At 40.3% G+C, this 24,334-nt stretch overlaps 2 protein-coding genes across 5 annotated transcripts; one reads left to right on the top strand and one right to left on the bottom strand.

Annotated features, from left to right (window-relative positions):
• Positions 1-15,762: 15,762 nt before the first annotated feature.
• c1ql3b (complement component 1, q subcomponent-like 3b) lies at positions 15,763-18,805 on the top strand. The gene is made up of 2 exons (XM_005912526.3): positions 15,763-16,815; positions 17,078-18,805. The coding sequence occupies exons 1-2, from the start codon at positions 16,195-16,197 to the stop codon at positions 17,255-17,257; spliced, it is 801 nt and encodes a 266-aa protein (XP_005912588.1). The 5' UTR covers positions 15,763-16,194; the 3' UTR covers positions 17,258-18,805.
• Positions 18,581-23,264, bottom strand: pter (phosphotriesterase related). Of its 4 annotated transcripts, none has more exons than XM_005912524.3 (5): positions 23,169-23,264; positions 21,269-21,734; positions 20,701-20,966; positions 19,457-19,597; positions 18,581-19,158 (listed from the first exon to the last, which is right to left on the bottom strand). In XM_005912524.3, exons 2-5 carry the CDS (start codon positions 21,698-21,700, stop codon positions 18,948-18,950), a joined length of 1,050 nt encoding a protein of 349 aa, XP_005912586.1. In that variant the 5' UTR covers positions 21,701-21,734; positions 23,169-23,264; the 3' UTR covers positions 18,581-18,947. The 4 variants fall into 4 exon arrangements, with proteins under 4 accessions (XP_005912586.1, XP_005912585.1, XP_005912587.1 ...); XM_005912523.3 differs by having other exon boundaries at positions 22,967-23,253; XM_005912525.3 differs by having other exon boundaries at positions 23,194-23,247.
• Positions 23,265-24,334: the final 1,070 nt, after the last annotated feature.

Raw genomic sequence — 24,334 nt, 5'->3', positions numbered from 1 at the left:
TGGACTTCATCTCTTGCTTGCTCCTCCGTAATGGTAGTTCAGAAGGCTGGGTGAAAGCTGAAGAAAGAAAACATTTCACAATCACACACACTTTTAAATTTGACACCTAAAATATGGTAAATTTACATAACTAACTGTAGGGCTTATATTTAAAAAAATAGAAATATCAGCATCATGTTATTTTTATTTTTTTTAAGTAGCTTTTATTTTGAAATTGTCAGTTTTAGGAAGACAGTGAATTGGATATATATTATGAAAATAAAAACAAGGATGTAAGTAACATTTTAAAAAAAAACACTAAAATATTATACAACAGTAATTTGTGTTATGTGCAAATGGTTATAATATACAGTAAAATACACTAAAAGGCAGACCATTGATGATTTCCATTAAGTAAATGGAGGATTTTATTTAAGATTAAAGAATCGTGTTCAGATCCTATAACTGTCTTGGGTCTTTTATTTTGAAAGTTGCATATTGTTGCCATAAATAAAAACCTCTGTGTGTAACTGGTAGCGCTTCTCAATAATCTTATTGCACAAATTTTAAAACATACTGGTCTCCCAAGAAGAAAGTGAAGGGTCTTATTTTGAAAATACAACACATACTATACTGTACTATGAACAAAGTTTACCCCAGTATATGTCTATTATCATTACCAAGCAGGATAAGGGATCATGCAAAGCTGAATATTAACTCGCTGAGTTAACTCCACATTTACTCGTGCATTCACAAGAAAGGTGTTGGCAGCATCTGACCAATCTGACAAACACAGATAAGTGTACTGCATGCATTTCTTCTTGCATGCAGCAAGAAGAAATGGGAGTGAGGCAAAACATTTTTTTGAGCAGGCAATTTATTGAAAACAACGCTTAAACTGAAGCAGGCTGTTTTACAGCTGATCAAAAGTTTAAGACCACACCTCTGAAAAAAACCCCGTAAATCCTCCCAATACAGAAGTTCCAAACATAAATTAATGAGTAGCTCTACCATTATTGTTGATCACTTCAAAAATTCGTTGCAGCATGCTTAATGCAAGCGTTTACATGAGGTTCGTGGGAGCATTTCTCCAAGTGGTGAAGACGGCCGGACGAAGGGCATCTACTGTCTGGAACTGTTGTCCATTTTTGTAAACTTCCCTTGCCATCCATCCCCAAAGGTTCTCAGTTGGATTTAGATCAGGGGAACATGCAGGATGGTCCAAAAAAGTGAAGTTATTCTCCCAGAAGAAGTCCCTTGTCCTGCTGGCATTGTGTACTGTAGCATTGTCCTGTTGAAAAACCCAGTCGTTACCACACAGAGGAGGGCCTCAGTCATGAGGGATGCTCTCTGCAACATCTGGACATAGCCAGTGGCCGTTTGACACCCCTGCACCTCCTGAAGCTCCATTGTTCCCCTGATAAGAACTTTGAAGACATTTTTTGTTTTTGAAGCCCTTCAGTCTCGGATGAAGGGCCTGATATTTATGGGGCTGCAGTCGGCACCAGTGACAGCCTTAATTTCTTAAGGTCCAACCATGCAAAATATGATTTTTTGCAATTTTTCAAGTGGTCTTAAACTTGCAATCGCAACTGTATGTTATATTAAGCCCCAATAAACACAAAACAAGGAGGAATCTTCAAAAAAGAAAGGACTGAAACATATAAGAGAATAGAGAATAAGAAGAAGAATGACCTGGCAGCAGCAGGTCACAGGTCAATTTTTGACCTGCTGCTCAAGATTTTTCTTAAAACATCTGTGACGGTGGAGTTATCTTCATTGTGACCCTGCGTCATTTCAGTGGATTCCTTTTGTCCTCTTCCCTCTCTGTTTGATATGTGAAACACAAGCTGCAGCATTTTTTTCCATCTTTATTTCAAGAAGTTGCTCTACCTGCAACACTCAGAGACAGGTGGATCATTAGGTTTAAACAGCGTAAACCTAAAGTGTGTAATGTTCATTTCAAGCAGAGCAGAATAATAATTTTCTCTGAGAGAAAAAGGTATTGTAATGTGAACGCGCATGACAGGTCAAACCACACGGAGAGAGATTAGAGTCAAACAAACCAATCAGACGGCAATATTCAAATGAATCAACTGTCAGTTAGTGACACTGTGTCAGCGAAGCAGTGAAAGTTACCATGGCGATGCCATTCTGCGTGGCTGACAGTGAAATCTATGTGAAGTTTTGCTCAGCACTACCCCCGAGAAGCGGCTGATAGAGTCAGAAGTTGTACTGACGTGGTTTAAAAACCGTGAACTTCCTGAACTTCTTCTTTTTGTTTTCTGTTCCTGGTTTTAAGCCACTGGTAGTTTCTGCTTTACTTCAGAAATCCTTGAAAAAAATATATAAATACTTTCTGTAGGGAAGTTAGATGGCACATTCAGATGCCTACAGATTAAAAAGTGTATGTCTGTTGGCTTTGATTAAGACATTGTTTGAAAGAAGCCAGATTTTTCCAGGTTTTGGTAGTAAAATGATTTCTGTAGAGATAAATTTGGTACCACATGATCATTTTTTTTAAATTGTCAGCTTCTTCCTCTCATGTACTTAAATGGTGAGAGATTTTTGGGAAGGAAATAATAAATTGTAATACGTCCTTCCAACCACTTTGTTTATTGGTTATCACAAGTCACACCCTGAACGGGTCATCGGTCTATTCCAGAGAAACGATGACCATTCACACTCAAAATCACACTTATACTCAATTAAGAATTAGTCGAATGTGAATGTCTGGGAATCCAGAGTACCCAGAGAGAGCCCACACACTATGGTTAATTACGGAGTTCCACAGGGCTCTATGCTAGGACCAACTCTGTTTACATTAAGCATGCTTCCCTTGATACCCATCTTTATTTATCCGTGAAGCCAGTTGATAGACACCGAAAGCCCTTGAACATTTTGACCCTAAAGCAAAAGTAGCGTCACTTTATGAATTAAGTCTTAACTATGTAGCACTTTTAAAGGCTCAACTTGAAGATGAACAGCATCTCTAAAATATTAAAATAATCTCTAACACAAACAGGAAACCAGTGGAGAGAAACTATGATTAAAGTGATATTGCAGGATGCCTAAATGCCATGCTCAACAGGTTGGAAGTGAGAAAACGTTTCATTTCAGTATGATCAGAGGGAGTTTGTCCCTCTAATCCGTAGCTACTGAATTTCCCCCGTGGTATCAGATAGGATTCTGAACAGGCTCCATATAGCAAGATAGTGTAAGGGAGTAAACAGAGCAGTGCAAACTACCTCTTTCTGTCACTTTGATCCATTGCTCATATAAAAATATCGAGCAGAGCAGCTTTGAAATACAGAAGTATTCAGTGGCATCTTTAATCAAACCAGTTCAATATAGGAAGATGTCCTTGTAATAACAAAACGGAACAGTTAAATAGACAAGCGATGTAGAAATATTCCATTGCAGCAATAAAGACTGAAGTCGAGATGGTGAAGTGTGAGCTGGCTGCTCACTCCTGAAGCTGTCTCCTCTAATCACGTTGTTCAGATGTTTCTGGCTCAAGAGGACGTACATGCAGATACCACAACTACTTTTACTGTCTTATTTAATCTTTCATCTATTTTATTGCCTAGCATGCAGTTTCGGAGCAAGTAGGGGTGATGGATGGTGATACAGGTTTGTGTGTGTCAAAGTGTGTATGAGAGGCAGAAAGAGTGAAAGACCATGTAGAGTGTGTGTTAAAAGTGAAGCTTGTAGTTTGAAGGGGTTTTCTGCTCTCTTCCCTTCTGCTCCACAGTGGCTGTCAGCTTTAATTATCTTTGACAAAGGGCCTCCTGAATCCTAATTACACTGAGCTTTGTCTTTTCCTGGAGCCCTTCACTATTCACTCCAGCTGCTTGACGCACTCACACGTTCCAGTCCTCTTCACCCAAAATTAATTGGGTGCGTTTGCAGTTTTTCTCCCGTCTCCTGACATCTTTTGGGAATCAAAGGTCATCATTAGTTCGGGTGAGGATGTAGGGCGACAGAGGGACAGTCATGCATCAGACATCAGGGCCGTCATGTGGCTGTCCTGGTTTTGACAATGACCAGTCTTTATTCACTGTGTACAGTCTTATACGAGATTTATTTGACTGACTGGAAGATCTTACTGAGCCTCAGCTGTGTTTGTGGACAGACAATTCTTCATTATATTGTATGCGTGGACACTGATGATAACCAGTTTGGTCAAAATTGTAACGCTGTGAAGTGACTTAACATAAAATCTCATGTGAACCTTATATGAAAGGTGCTTTAATTTGTAATTAGTTCATTTAGTTATTGGGAAAAAAAACATCAAAACAATATTTAACTGTGAGTTTTAACTGAGAAGCTATTGTCTTATTTTATTTTTATTGGATTAAGCTTATTATTATTTATATTATAATAGCTTAGTGAAACTGTCCAAGCTAAAAAAAAAAGAAAAATCTATTATGGATGTGACAAAACTGCAGTTCTTTAAATGTCCACTTAGAGCTGACTCCAAGAAATCTCCACAAATTGCCAGGGGAAAATGCCAAAACTTAGACCACAAATAAACATGTTTAGATTGCATTACCCTACAGAGCTTCTGAGGGCCACATCATGATCTGAAAAGATATGATGATGCAGAAAGAAAGGGGTCTGAAATTTAGAAGCCATCAGCGTTGAGTAAAGACAGAATCTATTTTTGCCCAAGTAATTGCTGATGTCCTCACCTGGATGGAAACCTAATGCTGGTTATTTCTTTGTTATCTTGTACGTTTACACAAGATACTTTACAATTCCATTTTATTTGTATAGTGCCAAATCACAAAAACTGTTGCCTTGAGGAGTTATTAACTGCATGGTGAAGACCCTACAATAATAGAGGGAAAAAACAATCCAGCAACCGGCTTAAGCAAGCACTTGGCAACAGTGGGAAGGAAAAACTCAACAATCAACAAAAACAAGATAGTAATCCATAAGACCAAAATATATCCTTCAAAACAAAGCTTAAAAAAATCAGTAGTTAATATTATTGTGGCTAAGTCCAGTTTTTACATGCAGTATATGGGTACTAATCACACTTTAGCTGCTCCAGGCTACAGCGTAGCTGCTGACTTTAGCTGTTTGGTACGAATGCAAAGTAGCTGCATGTAATTTTTGTCTTCTTATTAGAAAAACATTAAATAACTTGGTTAAAATTTAATTGTTGTTCATTTCCAATGATAAAAAAAAAATGGACACTTGACTGTGACAGGTACGATAACTAAGCTATGCAGTCACACTTGTTTTGTGGAGCCTTACAGGGTTGGACTGTATAAAAAGACAAGTCAACAAAGAAGGTAAAATACTCCAAAATACAAAGTTATTTTGGTCTACTTCTTTTATCGTCCTATTCTGTCATCATACTCAAAGTAAAATGTTCTGAAAATTAAACTGATGCACTGTAGGAGGTGGAAATGAGTGAAACAAACACTCCTCATTTCCAATCAACCACTGCATTGTTTCCTTGAAGACGTATGTGGCTGCTACTTAAGGTTAAACTTAAACTTAGCTGTTACAATCACTGTTTTGAACATAATGATTTACAACTAGGTGTGGTGTAATCAAAGAAGGAGATTTTCTGCTTCCACATTCAGGTGCTCCATTGCCGTTTTCTTTCTCAGTTTTCTGACTGTGAGCATAATTTTAATCCGGAAAAAAGAGACGTTCTTTCATTTTCATATAAGAGCCACTTTCCCCCTGCCAGAGTCACCATGAACTCAAAAACTGTAACAGTACTAGTGAACTGCCTTATTTATTCATGGCACAGATTCAGCAAGGTGATGGGAAGATTCCTCTGTGATTCTGGTTGATATTGACTTGACAGCATCGCACAGTTGCTTAAGATTTGCTGACAACACAGCCATGACATGAATCTCCTGTTCCACCACATCCTAAAGGTGCTCTACTGGGTAGAGGCAACTCATTGTCATGTTCAAGAAACCAGTTTGAGATGAATACAGGGTCCTCATGAGGGCATGGACATGGTCAGCAATAATGCTGAGGTAGGCTGGGGCTTTTCGTCATTTTGGTGAGCCCACGCTGACAAAAGTGTGGTCTTCTGCTGCTGTAGCCCATCTGCTTCAATGTTTGGCTGTTTGTGCACTCGGGATGCTCTTCTGCATACTTTGGCTGAAGCAGAGCTGACGGGTTATTTGAATTAGTGTTGCTGCTCGAAGCAGTCTAGCCATTCTCCTCTGAACTCTGGCATCAACAAGGCATTTTACACTCCACGAACTGCCACTCATGGGATGCTTCCTCTTTTTCAAACCATTTGCTGTAATCCCCAGAGATAGTCATGTGTGAAAATCCCAGCAGATCAGCAGGTTATGAAATGCTCAGACCAGCCTGTCTGGTACGAACAAACATGCCATTATCAAAAGACACTTAAATAACCTTTCTTCATGATTCTGATGTTCAGTGTGAACTTCAGTAGGTCACCATATCATTAGACAGAAGGGCGTACCTAACAGATTTCCCAGAAGTGTATTTTGATTATTTCTTTTAATTGTGCACCCAAATGAAGGTGTGCGTAGCATATTAGGATTTCAGTAGAATTTTTAATAACAACATTGACTATTCTGGATGTTATCAGAAGGTCTCTCCATTCATGAACATCCATTGCAAGTTCATTGTAAAATATCTCGGAACAGCTTTATATCCTTATGTTTATCATTTTATAACCTTACTCTAACCTAACTGATTTTTTTTACGTATTCTAAATGGGGTCAAAAATATTAAAGAGCCATTCAGACTTTTACGAAACACACTCAGCTCTGTAAATTAAGAAGGCCAGATTGGGAAAAGTATGAAAAGAGAAAACAGTAAGAGGGGTGGAGTGATGATACCGAGATTGGGTGATAAATCTTGTTCTGATCAGGTTTCTCTGGTGCCCTCACACCTCAGTCTCTTTCTTGGGGTAATTAATCAATCCCAGACTGGAGCCATTGATCGGCCTCTTGTAGCCCTCGGTATGTTTACACTCCTCGATTGTATTTGCCACTAAGCCCCTCGCTGCCGCTCAATCTCATCGGCAGAAAATGTGACACTCCGCCCTCTGATGCCTTCAGCAAAACAGAGCATCGATTGACATCTCGATGAAAATCAATCTACCTTTTTTTTTTTTTTGCATGGGGGATTAAGTTTTGTCATAATCCTTTGTTGTAAATCTGTTTTTCGGGTTGCAATGCATTAAGTTTATTGTGAGCACACAAGTGTGTGTAACTTGTGTGTAACTTCTCATGGAAGTTAGCTGTTGTTCATAAAATATATATAATAAAGAATATTTTAATTACTTTTATCAAATACAATGTAATCAAATGTAATAGAAAACACTGAATATGATTTTCAGATTCATGTGCATAATACAGACATTAGAGTTACTATAGGTACAGGTATTTATTAAAAGTGGCACCACATAACTTCTAAATGTAATCACATTTATTTACATAGCGCCAGTTCACAACAAGAGTTCCCTTAAGGCGCTTTATATTGTAAGTTAAATCTTACAAAACATCAGAGGGAAACTCCAACTCCAGGATGATACCCTATAAGAGCAAGAACTTGGCGACAGTGGGAAGGAAGAACTCAAGTATCTGTTACTTAAAACCATTTAGACTCTTAAGTAAAAACCACCGTTAGTGGAGTAAAGAATACACCATTTTATTCTGAATAATAAATCACTGGAAATAATTTGCAAATGAACATAACAGTAAAAAACCTGAATGCACTTTTGACAAACTGCATTAACGGTAATTTTTTCATTTTCAAATATTTTTTTCTTGTTCCTCCACTGTCTGCCTTACATGTTTATGTTTATTTAAAAGGGTCAGTGCATACAATGCTGCACTCCAGCTACCTCGGAAATCAGATGTCGCAGCTCGGGAATGACAGAGAAGAAAATAATTGATGTTATGTTGTGCAGCCCAAAGAGCTTCTAACGTGATATCATACATCTCAGATTTTGTCCTGCATTGCTTACATTCCCAGAAAGAATTAAAGCAACACGCAATGCTTTCCTTGTACATATGGGTGGTCTGTGTGGCTGTTATGAAAGAAAATCTCATGTTTTGCGCTTGTTCTTATATGTTGTAGAGAAATTTAAATATCTTTTTAATACCTGCAAGAACTGCTGTTTTGAACTAAAGCTCCTCTCAGCTTCCACATTTCATCCCTGGATCTCTGATTGCCTCCCCCAACAGTGAAGTGGAATGAAATAACAATTCCACCTGATTATCAAGCCGTTAAATCTCAAGTGAGTCATCTGGACTAAGTAGTTATGTTGCACTTCTAAAAAAATGTTAAAAAGCAAAGCATTCATATAACTTTTCTAAGTATCTTCTTACTGAGTCTCTAACAGGCAGCAGCTCATGATTCAACATCTTATTCAGAGACTGTTTGTGAGATGACAGCTTTGTGCTGCTGCTGGAGGACAGGAGGATGCCGCAGAGAAGGCAACATGATTAGGAAATTAGTTACAAGAAATGGTACCCCAGTCATTAATGCTATTAAATAAGAAGCAATTTGCAGCACTGTTATTAAAGGTGTTCTTAGATATATTTTTTTTGGCACTTTTAATATTTAAGAAAACTTTGTATCAAAGGAAAGTGTACAGTGCCTTGATTAAATTATTGTACAAAAAGCCTCATTATTGGCTGACGTCAGGCTCTCTTTGATCACTTGGTTTGACACAAATAAAAATACAACAATGACCCATTGATAGCGCCAAAAGCCACTAACATACTTTATGTCTGATTTAATGTTTGAAACAAGGTGATTTTCAATGACTCTCAAATCACTAAGATATTGTTTTTTTTTTCTCTAAAATTTAGGAAAACACTGAAAGGGGGGAAAGGTGGATTTCTGTTTATGCATTTGTTTTCTAAGATTTCTCGTAAAGATATTTACTCAGCCCGTTTCTGTTTGTTCTCTTCTGGTCAGTTTGGATTTCAGTGAGATTTTTGACATTTTGATCTTCTCGGATTACAGGGAGACGTATGGAAACTTGCATCAGCCAATTAAAAAAAAAATTAAATTCAATATTATGTTATGATTATGCCAATATTATATTCTCAAACTTGAGTCACGTTCTCTGAAGTTTAAGTCTGTAACTCAAAATTTTGAGATAATTCTCTTAAATTCCGATGCGCTTCTATAGAAACATGAGGAAACTTGGTAATTTACATGTAAAAGTTTATACAGTTCAGAAACTGGCCTGTAGAAGGTGCTAAAATATCTATAGCTGAAAGAAGTTCCAACGTGTGTGTATACTATTCTATATTTATGAACTCTGATCCAGGACTTGTTTTTCTCTGCACATGAGTCAAAATGTGCTTGAAGCTCTGAATAGGTTGCTCTTTTTAAAAAACATTTTTATTCATCTTTCACTTTTAGGAATTATAAGCTTGCTTAATGCTTTTGCATGTTAACAAATCTAAATTCAGTTTCTTCTTTTAAAAAACCCTCACAAGGTTACTATCTGAGCTCAACAAGGAGCTTTTTTTAAGCTTTTAATGAAGACATATACTCCAAGGACAGCGATGCAAGGACATGAACACATATCAAAAAGGCTTTAAGTGCAGCTGTTTTCTGGGTAACTGGAATGAAGTGAAGAAATCAAAGAAAACAATCGCAGCCAATCACGCCCTGATTTTCACTTGAATGAAAAGCCCTGCTCTCCAGTCCCACCCAGGACATTTGTGATTACTTCTCCTTCTTAAATACAGTAAAAGACCAGCTTTGAGTGGGTTGTGTGGTAACGCACGCTGCTTTCCCCCCCGTGGTGCTGAACTGTTGAGACCAGCCTTTTTTTTCCCTTTTTTTCTTCTTCTTTTTTTTTTTAAAACTGGCTTTCAGTGGAAAGAAAAATAAACAACCAAATTCTGAAAGAGCAGCATGTGAAAAGTACATGCATCTCCTCACAGATACCCAGCACACATGGTGTTTTATCAGTTGATAAACACTCTGCCGTCAGCGGTCACATAATATTTCTCTTTATATTCCTGGCTGCTTATGAGAGGTCCATTCACTTTCCTTCCCATTCACCACATAAATTCCTTGACAAACCTGTCTCGGCTTTGATTGTCATAACCACAATTGAACCCTGCTTAGCCAATCAGGTCAGGCTACCTAAAGGTCATACATATTTCATGCGGCATCGCATTTATCTGACAAAGTTTTTTTTTTTCTTTTTCCTTGTTGAATTGAAATCACGCCTCATATTTCATTAGACACTCGGAAAGCCGCCGATCTGTGGTCAGATGGGCTGTATGTTTTATTCATGTCCTCTGAACATCTGCTTGTCCGGGTGTCAAAAATCATCAGATTCCCAGAGGACTCCTGCCTGACTGGTTGTAAATGAACTCCGAAGCTGAGACTCAAAACAACCTGTCAGATCTCCTCACCGCCAGAGGAATCTCTCCGCACAGCTGCAGAGGTGGGCTGCTGAGATCTACTGCTCCAGTAAAGATTCATTAGAGTCAGCTTTGGACACATGCAAGTTGTCTCTTTCTCTCTTTTTCTTTTCTTTTCTTTTCTTTTTTTTGAAGTAAAACATAATATTTAGACTCTGATTCATGATACTTTTAATACAAGTTGTGCCTTCTTCCCACAGCTTTTGGTAAATTTTGACACTGCTGTTCACTCTGGCTCTTGGTCGACAAGTCTCCCTGAGTCACTGGAGGTTTGTGCCAACTGGAGGGAAAGAGCCTGACCACTAACAAGTGCTCACTGACTCAGAGCCGCCACAGTATGTCCCACTGTGTTGGTGCATGTGTGACTGTGCATGTGCGTTTTATATACTAATCAATTATATACCATTCTATTTATCACTTTGCACCCATCCCACAGAAAATGTGTTCTTTTAGAAATGTTCATGTATTTTAGCTCACACACGGTGCCCTTAAGAACCACGGCTCATCAGCAACAACGCCTAATTGATAAAATGAAAGGATATAAGAGTAAAAATAGATCCCAATTCAACCGTAAAGAGAGTCTTTACAATAACTTTTCACACAACCTATGATCTACGGTATAATTTTGCTTCTTTGAATCAGCTGCTTAAATTAGATATTGTGAAACATAACATAATAAAACATACTGGAAAAAAGGTAGCAATTTTAGTACCTGGATAATTAAGGCATTATTTTAACGAGTACTTGCGAGCACATTACTGGGACACAAATAGATACTGAGAACAGTAAATGAGAAGAAAAATTCCCTGTTAATTTTACATTTATACACACATTTTTCTTACTGCACAGTTAAAGGAAAAGAAATCTTAAAGATTAGTTCTAGATGTAGTAGATTACTTTTTTAGTTACACTCTTAACAAACCTCTCAACCTATCACTCTACCCTTTACAACCTGCTTTATCAAATTTTCAAAAGCTTGGAAATGTCCTTTGATTCATTCTTCTTTGTATATTTAAGTATAAAACATGAATTCATGTGAAAAAGAAAGTTTTCATAGGACTCTGTGCAGCCCTTTGAAAAACTCAGCTCAGTAGCAGGAATTTGAAGTGATTGTTTTCTGTATGGCTTTATCGGTCTCTCCGATCATTGTGGGGGAATTTTGGCCCCCTCTTCTTTATAATGCTGCTTCACTTCATTCAGATCTGTGAGCATTTGTTTATGCACCGCTCTCTCAAGATCCCACCACAGCATTTCAATGAGGTTGACGTCTGGACTTCAGTGTTGGTGTCATTACTCAAAAAAACAAAAACAAAAGAGGAATATTTTGTACAGTACTCATTACTTTTCTTAAAAGTAATGCAGTATATTACTTAATTACTCATTTAGAGAAAGTACTTTGTTACACTACTCGTTACATTGATTCCTTATCACGCTGTAAAATGACCTGAAGCACATTGTCACATAATTATCAGTTAACAATACAAACCTTGGGCTACACCCCCACACACCAGCACAAATCCCTATTCTATATTTTTTTCTTTTTTGTTCTTAGTTAAGAAAAGAAAGCCAGCAACACAACGACAAGAAGAAAACCAGCACAAACAGACAGCGATCGCCACAGTGATTCTACTTTAGAACCACGAACAGGTAGAAATAAAGTTAGCTTAGCGTTAGCATACAGTCTGTGCAGATGCTTGCACTCTCGTCCTTTTGTGCTATAAAAATGAAAGTAATGTCCATGTCTCCAACCCTATTGACAGTCCACTGTTTTCCATAAACTGAAATCAGCTGATTGTAGCAGAAATGCACATAAAGAAGAAAGTATTTTGTTAGATTTTTTATTTTTTCATTTTATCCGCCTCTGCTATGCATTGTGATCATTGTCCCGTTGCATGACTAAATTTCTTTCGCTTTTCTGATAAACGGGCTAATACTTAACTCTAGAATATTTTGGCATACAGAAGACCTCATGGCTCATATGACTGCAAGGTGCCCAGAATCCTGTGGCCTGTATGGCCTCCCTGCATTGTCAAATACCACTGATATGTGTACCAGTGACATCTGACCCTCCAATTTGGCTAGAGAGTCAGCAACACCAAATGTTTACTTTCACCCAGAAAGATGAGGTCCTCTAGTCCAAATTTACAATAACCCATAAAAAACTATTTTAATGGTTCTACTAATGGAAGAAGACCAAGACAAGGCTGCATGCCCAAACATGAACATTGCATGAAAATGATGTTAGGCTACATCATCTAAAATCATGATTAGGGAAGTTGCACCTCTCACAAATTGTTTTTATGTGGACTAAATTATGACATCAGCACACAAAGCAACCAGCACATATTGTGGGCGAATGTGCTGCTGATGACGATCAGACCAGACGTCACTGAGTCGGAAACCTGAAGACATTAGGAGGGGTGAGCTGGTTCAGCCCCACTAACAGTAGGTTATCTGTGAATTTAAGTTGTCTCCAATGAAGGTTTCTAAAACCTAAAGATGTAAAATGTTGAGTGCAATGCAGAGGTGGGGATTAATGCTATTTCTTTAAATCTCCATCAGTGTGGCTCATCATAAAATCAGCACACCTTTTTGTCTCATCACAGGAAATGACACCGAGCTGTTGTACTTCTAAAAGTCACTGAACACCACCTGGCTGGCACCAAATGGCAGATGAAGTTAGCAACTGGTGTTGAAAATTTAGCTGTTAAAAAGCCATTTTCCCAAGAGTTGACACAAACGGAAGCAAAGCAAAGACTTAAGTTGTTCACACTTGTTAGGTTGACAGAAACATGACTCTGAATGAATGCTAAATTTCTAAGTCTAACTTACTCCATGTTTAATAAGCACTTTTTTGCAATCCTAGTAAACTAATAAGTGTTAATATATAGTCACCAGCCACAGGTACACCCGTTCAACTGCAAATATCTCATTGGGGGGTTTTAGGGGTGAAAATGCTTTGTTGATGTCAGAGGTCAGAGGAGAATAGCCAGAATAGTTTGAGCTGATTGGAAGGCAATAGTAACTTAAATAACTACTTATTACAATGAAGGTATGCAGAGGAGCATCTCTAAAGATCACACTGTGTGCCACTTCTGTCAGCTAATAACGGGTCACTGAAGCTATAATTACCACGGGCTCACCAAAATTGGACAACAAAACATTGGAAAAACATTCCCTGGTTTGATGAGTCTCATGTTTTGCTGCACCATTTGGTTGGTAAGGTCAGAATTTGGCATAAACAACATGAAAGCATGGCTCCATCATGCCTTGGAACAACAACTTAAGCTGATAATGGTTGTGTAACTGTGTGGGGGATATTTTCTTGGCTCACTTTGGGTACCTTAGTAACAACTGAGCATCGTTTCGTATCGTCTCTGACCATGTCCATCCATTTACAACCACAGTGTACCATCTTCTGATGGGACAAAACCTCTGAGGAATATTTTCAGCCTTTTGTTGAATCTCTGCCACGAAGAACTAAAGCAGCTCTGAAGGCAGCGTGGGGTTCAACCCGAAACTAACATGTTAGACCTAATAAAGTGGCAAGTGAGTATACATTCACTTTGTGGGGTTTTCCATTAAAAAAAACATCAACTTTGAAATGAATTTTTCAAAGTAACAAAAACAAACATAAAACTGATGTCATGTTTTATGGCCTTTAAATAAAGAATACCAGCAAATTCTAAGCTTCATATATTTCTTTTCCCCATCAACACTGTGTTCAGGTAGTTCAGCTCTGTGAGTGATCTCAGGACAATATGAGCAAAGGAAACTATAGACTAGAATCGATTTATAGAACAGAATACTGATAGGAGATTCATCTTGAATATCAAAAATGCGTCATTGTTAGCTGGTTGATTATTCCTCAGTTGGAGGACTTCGTCTCCCTCTTTCATAGAGAGGAGGCCTTGATGCATTGTCAGTCTAAGAAACTGATTCATTTTTAAATGAATCATTTAAACCACATCTAAAGCCTGGTTTCCCTTCATCGTTCACTGGCCTGAGACAGACAGAGGTGGAGAGCCTTCATGGCCGAGCTACATGCCAGCCGGTATCCTGGACATTAACTCGCTCACTTTTTAAACTGACTGTGAATGCCCTTCAGAGCCAGACACCGGCTTAAATGCCACTACATGCAGCTTTCTCTGATTGTGAATGTATGCAGGCTTTATTTCCATTTCCATTATTCCCCTTAAATCTGTTATAAAACAAACAAACAAACAAATCCTTGCAAAAATGCTCACACATGTGTAGTTTTTCACACATAGGGATCTGAGGTGCTGCGGTTATCATTGCGGTTGTTGCTTTGAAATGAAATAAATGTGGAAAGAAAAGTATTGATTAGCCTTTGGGAATACGTAAAAAGCCAGATGGACTCTGTGAAACCCTTGATCTGAGGTGGTTTTATATAAACACATAGCATAAACCTTTGAACTGTTTAGTTGATGGGTTTGATGACCTAAGTTTGTAAAGTAACACCATTTTCATTGTGAAATGTTACACCATTTAAACAGCATATACTTTTAGCACTGCCAGCAGCTTTCTTATGGCAACTTTTGAGTCGACAATCCCACAAACACACTTTGCATTTTGACTTCCATAAAATTTGCAATCAAAGTTTTCCTCCTCCAAAACAAGCCGGACCATCCGTGTTTTTTCTTCCTCTGTGATCCATCTTTCCCACCTGGCAGCGAGGTGCCATCGACAAAGTGACATCCTCTGCATTCATGAGCACATCATCATCTGCTCTCCTCACCAGGAATTAGCCCTTCATCACTCAAATCTCACAGAAGCTTTAGAAGTGCTTAACTTTTATCTGCATGGGGCACTGAGACATGGCTGGGGCCACTTGAATCGGGTTAATAGGACAATATTACAACATTTTTCTTAAACTAATGGATGCAAATGGTAAATTCCCACTGGCAATTAATAAGTAACTTCAGCCTATTTCCCATCGAATTGCCTCAGCATTCATTTCATGACTATATCTGTGCAAAGTCATCCTTCACTGCCAGCTCCTAGTGACTCTCCTCTTTCTATCAGTGGCTGTATGGATTTTTTCCAAATGATAAATTGGACACAGGGAGCCGCTGAGGTGTGACCAGGTGTCAAAGGGGTATAGCTTTTTTGTCTTAAATGGTCCTAATTATGCTGAGGACCTTTAGAGCTGTTCCAATAGGCGCTGATAAAATGTTGTGGGATGTAACGCTACAATAATCAATGAAAGTAATGCAAAGCCCTCTGCATTAAATGTTTGTATTTTTTAAAGTAAAGTTGCTCCCTTATTTCAAAATCGACTGCATAAAATAAAATAGTCACGTTTCAGTGCTTCAGAGTTGCATCAGTGTTTGTCTGTCGTTCACCTTCTCTCTTTTGACTGAAGAAACGCACCGATTGTATCCCATCCATCACTTCCATCCATCCCTCCTCCCACTCTTCAAACCCAGAAACGAGTAACGGTTAATTTCTTGTCCACTCTCTCCTTTGGCACCGTGGAAGGCAGAAACTTTGCACCGCATAACGCAGATTGGCATCTTCCTCCAAGCGATTCCAAACGACTGATGCTCTTTCACGCGTTGAGAAAGTGGAGATGAACCAGTTCGCCGCTTAAAGAGAGGCATTAAAAAAAGTTGTGGATGGTTACTTTCGCGCACAAATATTTAAAGGACTATTTTGTCTCCATAAGTTGCAGGGCTGTGCAGGAGCAGGTCAAATTCTTCCCTCAGCAAACCTATCCTCCGCAGGCAGGCTGGAAGACCATCCACCCGGGAGATCACAGCGAATCCGAAGAGCGCAGATGATCGCATCTGGTGTTTGTGGCGTCGCGCTGGTGCTGGGGTTGGTGGTTCTGATTCCGGTGGTGGTGAACTCCGCCGGAACTCCTGCCCGCTATGAGATGCTCGGATCCTGTCAAATGGTGTGCGACTCCCACGGGACCGCAGCTACGGCTACAGCCAAGGCAACCAACCCGATCAAAGACAACCGCCTGGTTCAGTCGCTTCCCACGTTCATTCAGGGTCCTCAAGGAGAGCCGGGACGCGTCGGGAGGATGGGTCCCAGGGGTCCGATGGGCGAACCCGGGCCACCTGGACCTGCCGGTCCGCCCGGGGAGAGGGGGCCACCCGGCCCTCCGGGTCTACCGGGGGCACCGGGAGCGAACGGGCCAAACGGTGCCATCAGTGCAGCCACTTACAACACCGTCCCCAAGATAGCCTTTTACGCAGGACTGAAGAAGCAGCACGAGGGATATGAAATACTGAAATTTGACGATGTTGTTACAAACCTTGGAAACCACTATGATCCCTCTAGCGGGAAATTCACCTGTTCGATACCGGGGATTTACTTCTTTGTTTACCATGTGCTGATGAGAGGCGGCGATGGAACAAGCATGTGGGCTGACCTCTGTAAAAACAACCAGGTAGGACAACTCACGATTGCTTTATAAAAAAAAAAAAAAGATAAAAAACCTTGATTATTTTGATATTAGTTTGCTTGCAAAAAATGTAGACTTTTTGAGATTTTTACGCACAAGTCGCAGAGCGACACTTCCTGGGTATTGTGAAACAAACAAAGTTACGTGGGGGATTTTTAAAGCTTCAAATCAAGATAAGACGTGGAGCTGTCCGCGGTTCTGATTTCGAAACGAAGCCGTTTCACAAACTGTCACATTTGCCTTTCAGGTGAGAGCCAGCGCCATCGCCCAAGATGCCGACCAGAACTACGACTACGCCAGCAACAGTGTGGTTCTTCACCTGGAGCCCGGGGACGAGATTTATATTAAGCTGGACGGCGGAAAGGCGCACGGGGGCAACAATAACAAGTACAGCACCTTCTCCGGCTTCATGTTGTACGCTGATTGAAACACGGACAGATCTGCTGAAGAGACGAGAAAGAGAGAGAGAGACTGGGAGGATAAAAGAGCTTCTCTGCATATAGCTTGCTTCACCGCTCGTGCTCAGTTCAATGTCAGCTGGATTATTAGAGGCAGAGCTCACCGTTTCTATAACTCAAACAGAATCAGCAGTGATGTGGAGGAGGTCATGCAAAAACAGAAAACTGTGCTGGGCAATAGCGACGAGCTGACAGTGTAATTACAAAACCAAAATAACAGTTTTAATTTGTACAGCACCCACTTGTACCCTTGTCACATTGATTAGTGTTGCTCGTGCTCCCTGAATGAAATGTCGTGCTTCATGAATTAAGTTTGCAGACGGTAGCTCGTGTGGTTACACATGTCCCTGTAGATGGAAAGTTTATAATGTGATGACTCACCTATAGGTGCAAATATGATATTATATATATATATATATATTCACATGACCGCTTACAGTGCTGTTAAACCATTTGTGTGCTTTATTTAAAGGCAAAAAAAGAGTCACAGTGGGTGAAATTTGGATGAAAATGTTGAAAAGCTGTAGTTATGCATGTTTAATCAAAATGACGTTTTAACACTGTGCAACATTAGGAGACTTGACAAGAAAAAACTGTAAAGGGCCATTCGTACTGATGCACGAATTCATCAGTGTAACTCGTTTTTCTTGCGTGTGTCAACATGGCATCTGGTTGAGACAACATGGTGGTCTGGTGGTTAGTCACAAAACTGGACAGCCACCGCTGACAGAAATGTTATATAACGCTCATCAATCTGCTTGCTGATTATTAAACTCCTCCAGAGTCGACTGTCAATTCAGATGTAAAATGTAGTGCGGTATTAAATCCTCACGCTCACTTTGTAATCCTCCTCAGAAGATTAATCAAAGTTAGATGGTTGTTCACGCCGCACAGTCAGCTGTGGCGATCGCGCCATTGATCATGTGGCGAAGTCACCCTGCGAGGCCACCTGTTCCCAGATGAGAGGAGAACATGTCCTTCATCCGGGCCTGCCAGCCAGTCAGCCTCCCATAGACACGCAGACACCCACCGAGGGGCAACAGGACAACTCATCTAACACAGCCACATTGTGTCAAGAGCAGAGCAGCATACTGATTAGTAATGCGCTCATTATTTCCCTTCCATATAACGTGTTTGCATAAGTGTCGCCTACGAATACAAAGAGAGCAGCTATGACATTGAAATTACAAATAACAATAAAAAAAATTGAAAAAAATCAATTAGCACCGTGTTTGTGAGCACCTGGAAATATTTATCTTGGATTGCAATCACACTTCTACTGACGAGCAAAAGATTTTCTCGTGCCATAACAGGCACCGTGACCCTGCAAGGCCTCCTTTATTAATTTGCTTACAAAGTGAATCATGTATAATCACAAATATTTAAACAAAGAGAACATGTTTTGCACTAAAAGAGCCTCTATAAAAATCCAAAAGCCTGTAATTATTTTCCTTTGAAATATAATGGACGTTTTGTTTTGCTGAAAACGGTGAAATTAAAGAAAAATTTACATACAACGGTGGCAAGCCCGTTGCTATATGAGCCCAAGAACACATTAATGCATGACTCCGGATCGTGATCAGTATTCATTACGAGTCGTCATCAGAAGACGAATAATAGCCGGGTGAATTCGCCCTCCTCGCGCCTCTATTTTTTTAATTATTTGAAGGTCAACCAGCATTTAGGATTGTCGATAAGGATCTTGTCCACCTGGTGCTGCGATATGCCCCTCGTCAGCATCTTTGGCACGATGTTCTTCAGGATGTGAGAGTAGCCGTGGCCGCCGTACTTGGTCAGGCGGTTCTTGGTGTGGATGTCATGAGCGATCACGATCTTGTCCTCATAGCCCTCCTTCACCAGAAACGCCAGGCTGAACACGAGAAAACAGTGGGGTGAAAAATGAGGGGCCTCGGTCTTTTAGCCTTCATTCATATATAGGAACAACATATATACATGAGCATAACTTATTCAGCTCTCTTAACGTTATGGGAAATTTGTGTTACTTTAAAAAACAACTACACGATGAGCTCTTCTTTATAGTGAAAGTAAAAGATTTAAGGTGGAGTTAAGCTCCAAACACAAGGATTTCTATTACTGGACTGGACACGGATTCCTGGAGGTTTCAAAATAGTGAACAACACGCACACACAGAAGAAATCCTTACTCACGCTTTGACTCTCTGGCTATCGCTGGGCATGTCCACGTCCAGGTTGTACGGATAGTTCAGCATCTCAGTTCCAAACAGATCATACTCCAGGTAACTCCCCAACTTAGCAAACTCCAGCAGCTCACCTTCATCCAATAGCGTCCTTTTAAAAAGGCCAAAATAAAGCTGATAGTTATGATGCTTTGTTTGGAAAAACGAAGCTGTTGCAAAGATGCTTTCCAGATAATGATGCATGGCGGATCAGAAAAAAGATGGCGCTTTTTGAAATTTGAATTATCAACCCATGAAACCTGTTACCACTGATATTCATTCCTATTCTTCTGTAATTTGGCATACCTCAATCACTTTCTCCTCATTTCCCTTCCCTAATGAAAAGGCTTCTTGACATGCTCCCCTCCACTGAAACCATTTCTGATGAGGCCTCAGATGCATCTCTGAGGTCCTGTGTCAGACTTTTGTTCGATTTTTTTCTTATGTCTGAAGTTCATGACTTTCACATATTGTTCATCTGCTGTACATAGCACTTCTTCAGTTTCCTCAAGATTTTTTAAGATTCACTGCACATCATGCTGAGATCTTCAAAAAGCTATCAGTTTTAGGCTAAGAGCAACCTTGTTTGTGTAAAAATAATACATTGTGCCTATCAAACAGTTTTATTTTTGACATTTTCATAGGTTCAACTAAAAAAGTTGGAACAAATTATGTGTTTTTGGCGGCTCGCAACAAATCCTAAAGATACAATTTAAAACTGGATCTTTGCTAAGTTGCATGTTATACACATACAACACTGATTCATCCCTTAATTTAGATGGGCCCGTGTTAAGTAGTTAAAAAAGCATTCCTCTAAATATGGTCAGGTATACATATAAAAAGGTATAAAATTACTGAAATAGCAGCCAAAGAAAAAGAAATGAGGGGTGTCTCAGGACTTTTTGGCCAGCTGTAACTCAAGTCTGAGAACCAGAAAGCCTTCAGCAGCTAAAAATGAGGAAATATGGAGCAAACAGCATCATTTCAAGCAGTCACTGGCAACACAGTCTCACGAGCCTGACCAAGGACACCAAGGTCCAGGCTTTTTCCCCTTCCATCTGCTAAATCACTAAAATGTATTAAGATACTGAAATAAAAAATGTTTCAAATTAAATGTCAGAGAGGGCACGTGTCACAGGAAATTGTGTGTTTGACAGGAAAACGGCGTCCTAATTTTCGCTGTATCTTAATGACTTTATTTTAGTGACATCTCACCTGTCTAGGTGAGACATAACAGTTTTGCTGATGTCACCCCCGGCCTCCTGGAGTATCCGAACGATCTCAGCTGGAGCGGCGTGATCCCTGCCAGGATGGATGATAACAGGACAGCCCAGCTGAGCCTGAGCGTGCGCCGAGGCTCGCAGCACCTTAGTCTCGCTCTCCGTGATGGGCCAGCTGGTGCCGATCTCACCGATCACACCGCAACGGATGTCTGTGCCGTCAGCGCCGTGAAGGACCTCACTGATGATGATGTCTGTAAGCTGAAGGTCAGGAAATGAGGAGCTGGCGTGTGTTCATTTATTGAGAATACGTTTTCTAATTTCCCTCTTTCCCTTTACTAAGGATTGAAGGAGATGATGAAAGCATAGTTATAGTGTGTCTAAATATCGCTGAGTACGGTATTCTCAGGGTCATTCTCAGGTGTAGCTACCAAAAGACTAGACAACGTTGTCAGAAATCCATTCAAATCAATCAAAAGGCGTGAAAAAAAAAATCCTCACATGCTTAAAACTTTCTAACAAAGGTGTGTGAGCTCCAAACCCCACCACAAACTGGGACGCACCTTCTCCACACTCATTCCTTTGGTGGCCTCAGAGTGGGTGCAGTCCACGTAGTAGCCTGCACCTGCAATGATGTGGACCCCGGTGTCCTTGGCCAGCTGTCGGAGGGTGGGAAGGTCCCGTTCGATTCCAGTGGTGGTGTTCTCCACTATCGTTCCCCCGCCGGCTCTCCTGTAGGCCAGCAGCTCGTCCCGCACAGCAGCGGTCTCCTGCTTCAGGAGCAGGTTCTCGGGGGAGCTGTACGGGTTTTGCCTGAGCCAGAACATGTGCTGCATCTGAAACGGGTTCTCTGCCACTGCCTCATCACCTGGGGGAGGGGGCGAGAAGCAGCACTCGAAGCTCATGGTCAGGTGCTCGTGGGTCATAGTACGGCCAAGCTGGTCTGGATCTACTAAACCCAGCACGGTCTGGACCCTCCCGCTCAACTCAGACATGATGCTATGAGGAGTGTTCAAGATTTCCCACAACCTGAAAAGACATACAGTATCATTTTTTATTTATTTTTTACATCTATTTTTTTTTTTTACATCTCTCAGACAGATATTTCAGTTTTTATAGAAAGATCATTGAGATAATTGAGGAATTTGGTCATCCCATGACTGTAAAGCAGAGCTGCTCCTTCTTAAAAATGACATTAGCTACAATTTCATGTCTGCATCCACGAGGCTTATTTTCAACATAAAATAGCAACTCATTTAAAAGAATCTCAAACTAGTTTTTACCTCGATATGACGACGCTGTACATGCCTTGCAGATGTAGCCATGATTTACACAGGGGGAAACAATTATCTGATCCCCAGCTGAATTTGAAAGTTTGCTCACTTCCAAAGAAATGAGAGTTTCCCCTCAATGACCTCAATGTGCTTGGTGGTATGTTTTGGGTCATTTTTATGCTGGACGACCCATCTTCAGTGTTCTTGCTGGGAAAAGGAGGTTTTAGTCCAAGATATTATGGTGCATGGCCCCGTCCACTGACGTCCAAATTAATTTATAATTTATAATGCGATGTGATCTTTTTCTAGATCTTTGGTTGACATTCTGTCTCGCTCTATTAAAATGAAGCTTCCATTAAAATTAGAGACTGCTCATTTCTTTGTAAGTAAACAAACTTATACATTTCTGAGGGTCACTGACGTTGCTCAGCTTGTGAACACAAACAGCAGGCATCTTTCATTCCCGCCTTTGGCTGCAGCAGGTCTGCTTCTTTCAGCTTCTGTTATCGACTCAATTCCTCATATTTATTTAGGATTACTCATAGACTGTATATAAGAGGATTACCCACGACCCTTTACATGATTTAAACCAGCACTGAGTAACAAATGGGCCCCTGTAGACCTATCAATGTTTGCCACTGTCATCTGTTAGCAACTCCACCCGCTGATGTGCACGCGCGGAAGACCTGAGCTGACCCTGAGAGCTGTTGTAGGCTTGACAGTCGCCGTCACGTGACCGCTGAGCCTGGTTACCGATCAGTGAAGCCAAATAACAACATCCATCCTTTGTTTTATAGTCCCCGTGTAAAGTTTCGGCCGTGCCGTGCAGCACTGTTACACATCAGACACATGTGTGAGTGCGTGTGTGTTGGCAAAAAGACAACGCATTCGCTCACTCTGCTGACTTTACAGTGCATACCAGAGCGGGACCTTTGGACTGCCAAGTACAAGCCCCGAGCCACACTTTGAAAAGTTGCATTTACTTACTCAAATCTTTGCTGTATGCTCGATGAAAAAAAAACCCTTCAGACCAGCACTGTACGCGTTAAGTTGTTGCTCTACTGGAACAAAGTAAAACTGCTTCTCTTTAAATAATGTGCAGCGGAGTCAGACCTGCAGCAGTATATTTAGGGGATTTAAACTTTCACCGAGCTTTAGAATAAACTGTAAGACAAACAGTCTGCTAGACCTTGTTTCTGCTCACTTCAGCCCACCTCCTCCTTCAGCCGAGTACGGATAGCTGCTTTGACAGGTTAGCTGAACGCCTTCGGTGATCATCGCGAGACATCGCGAGAATACGCTTCTTGTAGCATATAACAGGGAGAGCAACAATGTTTGTTGAAATATAGCGCCAAATCACAACAGCGGTAACCTCGGTGCGCTTTATTTTGTAAGGTAGATCCTTCAATAATACAGAGAACACCCCCAACAATCAAGCAACACCCTGGAGCAATTAATTCATTGTAATTTTTTGTATTGAAGCAGCTATCTTCTATTTTTATTTTATTTTATTTTTTACATCCATCCAACTTCTATCTGATCAGGTAAGGTTAACTCAGAGGTTCCCAAAGTGTGGGGCCCGCCCCCTGGGGGGCGCAGTATGAAAAGGAAAAAAAAAACACTTGGACACTGCTAGCATAATGGACAGGCCTTTTGACGGGGCTCCCACACAAACGCAAAGCAGGAGATGAAGCATAGCCAAATATGTTTTCAAACAAACTTCCTTCTAAGCCAAAGACTAGAAAATATGGTGAAGCATATCTTCCCTTTGGCTTCACCTGCACAAGTGCCGAGGTAGGTCTCCCCTGCAGAATTAGTTTTCTCTGTCGGGAGCACGCACTGGGTTCTCCAAATCACGGACAAACAGTATCCCACATTCTTGATTTTTAGTTCACAAACACTTCTTGTAACGACTAACTACTCCTGACATGTTGGAGATGTTAGCTCTTTATATAATAAAGTTACAGTGGGATACAAATAATATCAGACTGATCCTGCTGTAATTTGTTCCCCCGGTTCAAATCACAGACAAACAGCATCCCATCCCACAGTTGTTCATGTTTTTAAACCCATTTTGGACAGAGAGGCATTTAAAAAAAATGTATTGATAGCAATGTTGAATATTATTACACAGGGAAAAAACAACTACACGTAAAATACTTACACCGTGACGCCTCTGCCTTTCTAAATGGAGGGACAGTAACTGCGTGTGTGTATGTAAGCATGTAAAAACTGCAGATAGTCAGATTAACAGTATTTGTCTCTATCTGCCATTCTGCAATTCATCTCATGTAAACAATAACGTGGCAACATGTTACCAATTTCAATGGAATTTGAAAACAAAATATGGGTGTG

This window comes from Haplochromis burtoni, unplaced genomic scaffold (assembly GCF_018398535.1).
Source record: "Haplochromis burtoni strain Fernald_Lab_line unplaced genomic scaffold, NCSU_Asbu1 Contig_3, whole genome shotgun sequence".
NCBI classification, from domain to species: Eukaryota; Metazoa; Chordata; class Actinopteri; order Cichliformes; family Cichlidae; genus Haplochromis; species Haplochromis burtoni.
This window is presented reverse-complemented; position numbering and strand designations above follow the sequence as displayed.